This window comes from Arctopsyche grandis, chromosome 12 (assembly GCF_051622035.1).
Source record: "Arctopsyche grandis isolate Sample6627 chromosome 12, ASM5162203v2, whole genome shotgun sequence".
Taxonomy (NCBI): Eukaryota; Metazoa; Arthropoda; class Insecta; order Trichoptera; family Hydropsychidae; genus Arctopsyche; species Arctopsyche grandis.
Window position 1 is genome coordinate 8631414 of NC_135366.1, and position 11693 is coordinate 8643106.

Below are 11693 nucleotides of genomic sequence, written 5' to 3' on the forward strand. Positions count from 1 at the left end.
ATAACTGTTATCGAATTTCAACGTTTATGATGACAAATTATTTCTGCTATCTTTACGACACGGATAATTAGATATACTTCCACTGAACAATATGAAATAAAATTTATATCTCGATTAGAGTCACCTTTACAAGCGAACAAAGAAAAACTACAATAACGAGTACTTCAGTAGAATAATAAACACGCACGAAACTATGTAATTCCCTGAATCGCGAATCATAAATGAATTTCGGCACAAAGAGATCCGGGACTTCCTCCATTAATTAATATTATACATAATATATTATGAATAATTATACTTAGGTGGTGTACGTTTGACTTTGGGAGTTAGAGTTTCATCGACAGTAAATTTACTTAAAGTTTAACCGAGTTAATTGCCATTTCGCAAGTTATTTCGACGAACAAATTTATCGGAATAATATTGAACTTTGAATGGCGACCGATGCACGATATGATCCATAATAGGACTCAGATTTAAACATTCAGAAAACTCTCGATTAACAAGAATATTTCCAAATTTTTATACGACCGCAGATAATATTTGGCTTATTGAAAAAATTTACGATCGGTCATAAAAGTTGGATCTCGGAGACGATTTTTTGTTCATTCGGTAAAAATACGCGAATGTGTATAGATAGATAGACGTATTGTGCCAAATCGATACTGCGATGGCTTTCAAAGTGAATATTTTTATATGCCTCGCATATTTCGTCGTCGTATGTTACGCTAATGGAGATACCGAATGGTGGAAGCACGCTCAACTATACCAAATATATCCAAGGTCTTACATGGATAGTAATGGTGATGGAATAGGAGACATAAAAGGTAAAAATATATGTATATTTTCTATTGCAACGAAATCAACAAATCTTAAAGTGGCTAAACTTTAGAGACTTAAAAATATTACTAATATGATATTACAAATACAAAAAGTGATCATGAGATTGATTGGTTTGAACTTATTGTTTGAAGTGATTATTTTGAACGTTTAAAGATAATTTAAAAATTATTCGCTGCTCATATTGAACCACTGATATTGACGCATCAAAAGTAAATTTCCAAAATAAAATGAAAATATGAATTATACATATGTATGTATACATATACATATACAAATATGTATATATGTAAATATGTATTAGATTTTTTTTTGATTTTTAAATGCTTTTTATTATTACGAAATTATGTTCACGAAACATCTTATATCTATTTTAATAGCTACTGATCTACTGATCATTTTATATTTTACAATTTAATTTAATTTGGTTAGTAATCATTATTATTATAATGTTATTATATTATTTATTTATTCGAATGTTATTTATTTATTATATTATAGTATATAATTCTAATGTTAACACTGTGACGGCCGCTGACTCATATTTGTATCATGTTGGGTGCACAACGCTTACTGGCCGCTAATACATATACATATAATACATATATGATTCACGACTGCCCCAACTGTTTCAGTCCGCTGATATATGTTTGTATCAAGTTTTCGTCATAAACGAAAACGTGATACAAAATTGAATCATCGACCACAAACGATTGACGAAAACGTGATACAAAAATATATCAGCGGACTGAAACATGATAAAAATATGAGTCAGCGGCCGTCATAGTGTTAATGTGCAGCACAATAGGAAAAATAGCTCAAAAACCTATTTACAATTCTTATAAATGCTCATAATACATCTAATACATAATATTAATTAAAGACTCTCAAAAGTCGATGACCTAAAGCAGATTGTGTTTAGGTAATCTGTGTTTACACCTGAAGGGTTCTATAGACATTTTGTTGTAATCACCGAGACTCTTCACAAGTGTGTTAGTATGGTTATTAGTGATTCTGTCATATAATCTACTGGTTAGTGTGTTAGTAATGTCTGTAACAGATGTAAATATGTATACATATGTTGCATATATGTATGTACATATATGCAACCTTTTATAATTCAAATTAGGCGCAGTACGAAGCCATTTCATAGTACGGTCGGCTTCAAATGGGCATAAAATTTAAAACGTTGTTGCACCGGAAGTTGTGCGGAATTATTAAAACTTTTAACGAGAGGAATGCTCCCATGGGAGAGAACGGCAACGGGTGATGGTTTGAGGGGGTGGGGATTCGTTATTTTGTAAGCCGTAACCGTTACACGGAAAACTCTTCGAGTGATTAAGTTTCGAATCGTTTTCGAGAACTAGCTGCTGCTGCTTGAGGAACGAAACGGATCTCTGGGATAAAAAGTTCGCTAAAAAGGTCGAAGCCATAATCAGCTGCACTTGTGCGAACGCCAATCCCCAGTGCTCTGCAACAATGTGAAGGTTTATGGGAAGAAAGTGCTCCCGGCGAAAACTGTTGCTCGCGAACGAAAAACTTGCTGATACATACAACTTTAGATTGAATTTATTCAACACCGCTATGGGACATTATTTTCCACACAACCTCTATCCGAAGTCTCTCACATCACCTCTTTAATCGTCATAAACTTTGAAACAATATTTCAAATGTAATATATAAATATTTTTTAATGTAATACTAGTAAAATCATTTAGTGCCAAACTTTTTAATCGACATACAATACATACATACAATTTTACAAGCTTTTGATAAAATCAATCACAACCTTTTACTCAATAAACTTTGGTCCCTTGGAATCCGAGGAAATTTATTTCGTTGGATCTCTTCGTATATACTAAATCGTCACCAAATCATAATTCTCAATGGTTTTAGATCATCACTTAGACATATTCCTTCCGGTGTCCCACAAGGGTCGCATTTAGGTCCCTTATTCTTTTTACTCTATATTAATGATATCTCATACATCTTCAAACATTCCTTTATACTTCTTTACGCTGATGATTTAAAAATTTACAAACCTATATACACCATAGACGATTGTCATAAGATACAAGAAGATCTAGATAGATTCTCTATATATTGTTTAAATAATGATCTTTTTATTAATCTAGAAAAATGCTCTATTTTAAATTTCACTAGAAATAAGTCAATTATTACTAATCAATATCAATTAAATCATTCAATCCTTAACACGTCATCTTCTATTAAGGATCTTGGTGTAATACTCAATAATAAACTAGATTTCTCTGAACATATTTCTTTTATTACCAACAAAGCATTTAAATCTCTTGGATTCCTACTCCGCTCAACAAAACCCTTTAATGATCCTTATGTACTAAAATTACTTTATTTTTCCTTTTAATTTCCTCACCTTGAATTTGCCTCAATTATCTGGTCACCTTTTTATTTATCCCATATTAATTGTATTGAGAAAGTTCAACTTAAATTTATTAAATCCTTACGCTACCTTTTTCCTACCTATACCCATTCTACTGTTTCCGACATTTTAAAAATCCTTTCTTTTAACAATCTTTCTGTCAGGCGACGACATTCTGATGCTATATTCTTCTTTAAGCTCATAAATGGTTTCCTTGATTGTTCTGATTTACTGAATAAGGTTAATTTCAGAATCCCAGTTCGATACCCTAGACGCGTTACACTCTTTTCACTTGATCCTTTCAATACTAATTCCCAAAAATATTTTTATCTGCAGCGCGTTTATCGTATGTTTAACGGAGAGCTGAATGAGATTGATCTGTTTGGTATTTCCCTACATCAATTCAGGTCTAACATCAAGAGAATCTTGACCGATTGATTCATTTTTTCTTCTATTCTATTTTTCCAATATTTCCATTATTTTTATACTTTAGTTTAGTTATGTAATGTGCTATTTAATCATATTATAGCTTTCATTCCTTTCCATTTCATTTGTTTATTTTGTATTTACCTTTTTCATTTGTTTTTTATATTTGTAAATTTCAATTTCTTCTTATATTCTATCTTATAACCTTTTCCAAATATTTTAATACTATAGTTTAATTATGCAATGTACTACATATTTTGTCATGCCTTTATTCTTTACTTTTTAATTTGTTTTCCTTATATTTATCTTTTTCATTTTTGTAAAAATCTATTATTGGACTCGGGTGTTACATATATTATTTATTTACTTTTTGTGTTTTTTATACCTATCTCTGTACATCCTGTCTGTTGATTTTTCAATTAATAAAATAAAAAAAAAAAAAATAAAAAAAATACATATGTATATTAGAAAACTAATATTTTTCCGTCTCAAAAAATATTATGTGCGATTCGAGATTTGATTTACTTATTTATTATATTTTGAAAAGTTTTAAAGTCAAACGCGTATTTTAAATGGAGATAAATAAACATGTATTTGTCGTCGCTAATATTTTAGAACACGATAACTACGCGTTTTATATTGTATGTAAATGTTAGCTAATAAATGTATGTAATGTTAATAATCTAATATAGCTAATATTTTTTCGTTAATATAGCTATATAATTTCGAAAGTGTCTTTGTATGTAACTATTGTTGGTTCGTAGAAAAACAAATGAATATTTAAATAAAATAAAACTATTCAAATAAATTTAGTAAAATGTTTACTATTAGATTGGCCATGTTTAAGCTGTTTATATTACAAATACCGAGCGAAGCCGGGTAAAAACACTAGTCATTAATAAAAGACATTCAAAATCAAATAAGTACAATCTTTCAGACTCATTCTTCTTTCTACATTTTCGTTTTTTTTTAGTTATCATTTTACTGTTTTTTTACTTTATCTATCTACATATATTTTCATTATATTTCCTTTTTTATTTTATTATTGTTATCTCGAGTGTTTTATTTTTCGGGCCCTGGGAAAAATTTATTTCTTGCCCTATGACAAACTAAAAACAAAAGATATTTTAGATATATTTTTAATATTCAAAAAATCTATCAGAGCTATTAGGAAAAATACTTATATGTTGTTTGCTATTTTTTTTAAATAGTTCAATAAGGAAATATGGTATAACATAAATGGAAAATAAATATACATAAATGGAAAAATATGGAAACATTAAAACTGATCTAAGAAAAATTTCCTGACAAAATGGATTTTAAAGAGTGCTTCCAATTATTGTATTATATTACATTGATGTTGTTCCAAAGTCCACTGAATATGACGTTGTCTATATATTCTCCAATAGAGTATGTAGGAGTTGGAATAAAAATATGTTAATGTACATATACATATATGTATGTAGTAGTACGTAACCATATTATATTACACTAGTGGTTTTACCCGGAATTTGTAATATAGACCGCTTAAAAATGGCTAATCTTATAGGAAACATTAATTTGTTTTTTATTAAATTTATTTTAATCGAAAAAAAATAATATTAAACGATATCGATATCGATATCGATACAACCACATCAAGACAGCGGTTGACGTTTCCTTTCGTCGACTTTTTCGAATGGCTCCTATTCCAAGAGCTATTCGACTTCTCAATGAAATCTTTGCCGCCTTGACTGAATGTGATATTTTCCACCTTAGTGAGCGTAAATTGTCGGATATTACTCTAACCCATTTATCTGGTAGTCTGCGCTCATCATTGTTTTCACGATTGATTGTGATTTATGCGTGGAATTTTGATTTACTCTTTTCCATCTGGGCCTCACAGGGATGTTTTTTATTTGCAGTTGGTTCTTATTTATTGGAACTGGCAGTAGGTGCAAGACATTCCTTATGTTATATTTGATATTTTTACGTTATCAGTTATTGCTATTGTTTTTTTATGTTTATGTATGGATGTATTTATGTTTATGTATGGATGTATTTATGTTTATGTATAAATGTATTTATGTTTATGTTTAAATGTATTTTTTTATGTATAATTGATTAGTATATTATTTTCGTTATGTATTAATTTATGTTTAATTGTTATTTTGTTTTTTTATGTTATATTTTTTGACCATTGTGGCGCATTAGGAATTCCTGTAATGCCACAATGGTCTGAACTTTAAAATAAATAAATACATACAAAGAAAGTATCTTTCAAAATTATATATTAAATAATACATATATTAAAATCATCTATGATAAAAATAAAATATTGATATGTTGCAATATCCTGTGCGATTCGAGCGCATCGATTAGCGTGATGATTACATCAAAGGATCGTTTAACGAAATTGCGCCTTTTATAATTTGGAACGGTTCCTTTCAGCTTTCACCAGGTTGTACTGTTCCTTGTTCCGACCTGATAAATTACACTTGTCATCCTCAGACATACATCAATTTTTCACGTCTCACACCGTAAACGCACACACACACACACCCTTTCACACACATCACTATCGCAGTTTGACCGCACGTGGGAAGCTCTCTGCAAAAACTAATACAACAATGTCGGTCAAAAACACGTGACCGTTTTACATGAAACCCAATCAACTGCCGTCGCATATTTTCGTAAAAATGAAAATTTGATAGGTACACACAGTAGTTATCAATCTCAGTCATTTTTCCTGCGTTCCGTCCCGACACGCGTCGTTTTCAGCGTTTCGTCAATTTTCACGTAATTTCGTTTGTTGCGCGGGAAAATTGCGTTATTACTAAGAGTCCCTTTTTTATATCGCATATCATAAAAGTTGTTTGATCCGCTTGATATTATTTTTTTTTATTTTATTTTATTTTTCGTTTCCGCCTCCTCTCCACCTATCCATCTATTCAAAGCAGCGGCTAATGAACGTTCTAAACAAAGTTAAGTAAACAACTAAAAGCTTTTCGGCGAAGATACGAATTTAATTTAGGGAAGCTTTGGCGAATTGTTGAAATATTATATTATGCTGCGTACAAAATTTTCATAAACGAGATTGATGTTTTCGCAAATATCACGTTTTTATTTTCGAGTAAAAATATATACCTATTATATTTTTATTTCTTGCATCGATTATCATCGTACATATATAAACCTTACTGTTCAAATTTTATTGAAAAAATATGTTTTGCATACATTTCAGGAATTATTAACAAGCTGGATCATTTAGCTGACATAGGGGCAGATGCGGTATGGCTTTCTCCAGTTTTCGTATCGCCAATGAAAGATTTCGGATACGACATATCGAATTTCTTCGAAATTGCTAAAGAATATGGCACTATGGACGACATGAAACTTTTGGTGACCGAAGCCAAAAAATTGGGCGAGTTCAATTTGATTGAATAATGATTTTATCAGTATGAAAATTAATACTACAATGAAAATAATACATACGAATTAAATTATTTACAGGAATACGTATACTATTGGATTTCGTGCCTAATCACACATCAGATCAGTGCGAATGGTTTATAAAGTCTGTCAACGAGGAAGAGGGATTCGAAAACTTTTACGTTTGGCATCCTGGAAAACCTAATCCAGATCCTACTAATCCGAAAAATTTACCTCCGAGTAATTGGGTAAGTAAAACAGAATGATTGTACCATTTTGGAAACCAGCTGGATTGGACTAAATAGATTATTGATATTGAAATTTTAGATATCAGTGTTCAGAAATAGCGCTTGGACGTGGCATCCAGATCGTCAAGAGTACTATTTACATCAATTCCTTCCAGAACAACCTGACCTAAATTACAGAGAGCCTGCAGTTAGAGAAATGATGCAAGTGAGTAAATTTGATTAAAATTAAAGTGTCCCTGAATATACATACACATGTAGTCATTATGTACATATTACTTCTAGAGGGTACTTCGATTCTGGTTGGATATCGAAGTAGATGGTTTCCGGGTAGACGCTATTCCCCATTTAGTAGAAGCAGATGTCGATGACGATGGACATTATCCAGACGAACCAAAATCAGATTTAACCGAGGATGAAGGTATTTTAAAGTTAAATTATATCTTATATAACGTCAAATCAAAATAAAAAGTTGATGTTTTTCGTAATTCATTATTCAGGAATAAAAAAGATCACACCTTTAAGTAATTTAAATGAATAGAATGTGTGAAGACAGTTAATTTATCAATCGAGTAAATAAGTTGAATTTGAGCACTAGTCCTTTGGACGTTCATTTGTTAGAATGTCATGTTTTAGTTAAATAAACAATTTTATGAGAATGTGATTTTTTTTAAATACAATATTTACTACAAATCTGATCAGTAAGTAATTCGCTTTAACGAAAATCTGAAAAATTAAATTGAATTAGAATTTTTAAAATGATAAAATCGTCACTTTTTTTAGAGCTCTAACTAAAATTATTATTTTTATAGACGACTATAGCTATTTATCGCATGTACACACTCGAGAAAGAGAAGAAACTTGGACTAACATATTCGAATGGCGCAAAACGATGGACGAATATTCTTATTTTAAGGACACAAAGTATGACTCAATTTCAACCAATCGTCCAAGTATATAATATACATACGTATATGATTCAGAATTATACTTTGACACTTTTTATTATAATAGGGTAATATTTATGGAGGCATCGAGCGAAATGAGCATAGTGATGAAGTATTACGGCAACGCTACTCACGAAGGAGCACACTTTCCATTCAATTTCGATCTGGTAAACGTGAGAGCTGGAGTGAAAGCCAACCAACTGAAGACCCTCATAGACACGTATATGTCTTCAGTTCCTGAAGATCGGGTGCCAAACTGGGTGGTGAGTTACTCTCGATATTCCTTCACTTTCACCATAATCGGATTATTTCTTTCGCATCGGCGAAACTTCGATCGATCGCATTAGCGCGCGCGGTAGCTGAGATTTTTTCCCTTTCAGCCGATGAATTGGCTCAATTAGTGGCAAAATGAACGCCTGAATCCCCCCAGCCTCTCCCTTGAATCCCTCCTGCCACACTATGATGAGGATTCCACGTTAACAAGGAACCTTCATTAATTTACAGCCCTTGCCCGTAAATAAATACGTGCGTGCGCGCGCGCGCCTATCTTTCGTCTTATATTCTTAGATATATAATATGATAAAATCGGTCAAAGTAAAGTGAAACACTCGATATCCTTCATTTTTGTTTGTGCTCATAGCGTGAAAGGATTCTTTTGATTCAATATTCGACGCATTTATATTAATCTGATCGGTATGTTTGTACAGCGCAAAAGTGAACTCGATTCAATAGATTGTATCGTGTCTATCAATTTGTCATATATACACATATCGAGTTCGATAATTCGAAATACATACGATACGAACTGGTAATTTGAATGGAAATATAAAGCAATAGATGTATGATGATAAAATCTATGTAGTTTCAGATACATCGAAGTTTAAAATTAATATTAAAATATGTAACAATATCATAATTTTATATACATATTTACTCGGTCTCCGTGACGAGACAGAATGTTAAACGAAAGAAAACGCAAATATCGGAAGGCAAAGATCGAAAATCTAAAGATCTTAAGTCGAAAGATCAAAAAAAAAAATGGTGCATGGTAAACGGTACATACTCACTTAATTTGCGCGAGCAGGATACAACAGGAACAAGAGGAACAGGCTTTTCCTCCCGTATTAATGTGCGCGCGCAGAATACGGGAGGAAAAGCATGTTCCTCTTGTTCCTGTTGTATCCTGCTCGCGCAAATTAAGTGAGTATGTACGTGAGTATGTACCGTTTACCATGCACCCTTTTTTTTGATCTTTCGACTTAAGATCTTTCGATTTTCGATCTTTGCCTTCCGATATTTGCGTTTTCTGTCGTTTAACATTCTGTCTCGTCATGTAGACCCATATTTACTATACATATTTTCCTATTAAATTCGTGTCCGATTACTAATCGTTTTAATTTTTATAGCCGAAATAAGTATGTGTAATATCTAAAATACGTATATTCTAGTCATATAACTTACCGGGTACCTTCAAACATAACAACTGATAGCAAACATAACAACTGATATCACTGTGTATCTAAATTAAAATAGAATTCATTTTAGAATATGTAATAAAATAAGTTCGATAACATTTGTGGGGATTATGCGAATTCAAGGATGTGTGTATAAGTAAGTACCTCTCATTTAGATATAAACGCCAAAAATCTACTGGTTAAATATCATTTACCTTATTTTGAAATAAACCATGATGTAGTCTACATATGTATATTCATACATATCGCACGTTGCCTTCAAAACCCAAAGCCAAGCTTTATACTGGACCACTAGTTGACTTACAATTTTAAATCTTCAGCTTCTGAAGATTTTTTTCTGAAACATAAATGAAATCATTGTAAGAATAATGAATTGTCTTGAGATTCAATTCGTTTATAGGAAAATGGAAATATTAAGTAAATCGCCCTTTACCATCGAACCGACATTGTTTTTTATTTGAAAAAATAAAACAAATGCTATTCAACAAATACTATCCAGAAAAGTTCATATGTTTAAGTAAAATTTGTTTTGTTTTATTTTAATTTTTATAATTAATAATATTATTCAGGCTGGAAATCATGATCAGCCACGAATGGCGAGTCGTGTAGGTCCAGAATTAGCAGATGGTATCATGATGATGACCATGTTGCTTCCCGGAGCTGCAGTTACCTATCAGGTACATTACTCTCTACGCTTTATTATATTTATCTATTTCAAATTAAAGTCAATATACTCTGTTCAAATGTAGGGCGAAGAAATTGGAATGTTAGATCAATCTTTGAGTTTTGAAGACACTCAAGATCCACAAGCTTGCAAAGATGGTCCAGATATGTACAATCTCACGTCTAGAGATCCTCAAAGGACCCCATTCCAATGGGACAACACGCCAAATGCTGGTAGGTTTTAATGTGATATTAGTTAATATAATTTCATCGTTAGTGATATTTACAATTTTCGTTTGAAATAGGATTTTCAACGAATTCGACAACATGGTTACCCATAGCCGATAATTACGAAACATTGAATTTATTAGCACAAAAAGCAGCACCTAGAAGCACTTATAAAGTAAATATTGTATATATTTTAAGGTATCAGTTTATGATTAATTTATTTATTTTTAAATTTATTTTAAGTTATACAAAGGATTGTCGCAATTGCGTCGCAGTGATGTTGTAAAATACGGCGATTTAAAAGTTGAAGCATTGGATGCTGATGTATTAGCATTTTCAAGGTACACAAATAATTATATATTTGTAAAAAAATAAATACGTAGGCACAACATATTTAAAACAATATTATTTTTACATAGATTTCACGAGGATGAAGGCACTGTAATTGTATTAATAAATACAGGGGATACTATAAAATCAGTAACTGATTTGCATTTAAAATTCGACAATTTAGGCGAGAGTTTACAAGTTCTAGTTCCCTGCGTTAATTCTGAATGGGATTCCGGGTATTTTTTCGTCATCAATTTATATAATAAAATTTGTATTCAATGTAAATAATGTTTTTTTTTTACTAGGGATATGATGCTATTAAATGAAATCATGTTGAAGCCATACGAATCGTTGGTATTTAAAAATTCTGTTGGACTCTTGACTACTTCAATAATAACACTTTTAATTGGTGTTTCCATTACGGTTTTTAATTTATTTTTCATAGATGTTTAATAAAATTATATTAATGTGATGCTTAAAGTATTATATAAAGAATAAATTTATTTTTTATTTGTGTTAATTTAAATTTTTATTTGTGTTAATTTAAATTTTTATTCATTTAAATATTAAAATTTTATTATATTAAAATTTTATTCGTGTCTGTATGTGTGTATGTCTCTTACTATTATAAAATTAAATCGGAAATGTTTTCAAGTTTAGATTGTGCACGTTTAACGAGGCGAAAGCTTCTTTCTTGAGAAGGTTTTACCTTCGAGAAAAAAGAAAATGG

At 31.0% G+C, this 11693-nt stretch overlaps 1 protein-coding gene across 1 annotated transcript; it reads left to right on the top strand.

Annotated features, from left to right (window-relative positions):
* The first annotated feature begins 603 nt into the window (after positions 1–603).
* LOC143919743 (maltase A3-like) lies at positions 604–11487 on the top strand. Its single transcript, XM_077442235.1, has 13 exons — positions 604–824; positions 6888–7067; positions 7157–7323; positions 7403–7528; positions 7606–7741; positions 8133–8244; positions 8335–8530; positions 10312–10419; positions 10492–10639; positions 10711–10808; positions 10877–10974; positions 11053–11199; positions 11269–11487. The coding sequence occupies exons 1-13, from the start codon at positions 668–670 to the stop codon at positions 11414–11416; spliced, it is 1821 nt and encodes a 606-aa protein (XP_077298361.1). The 5' UTR covers positions 604–667; the 3' UTR covers positions 11417–11487.
* Positions 11488–11693: the final 206 nt, after the last annotated feature.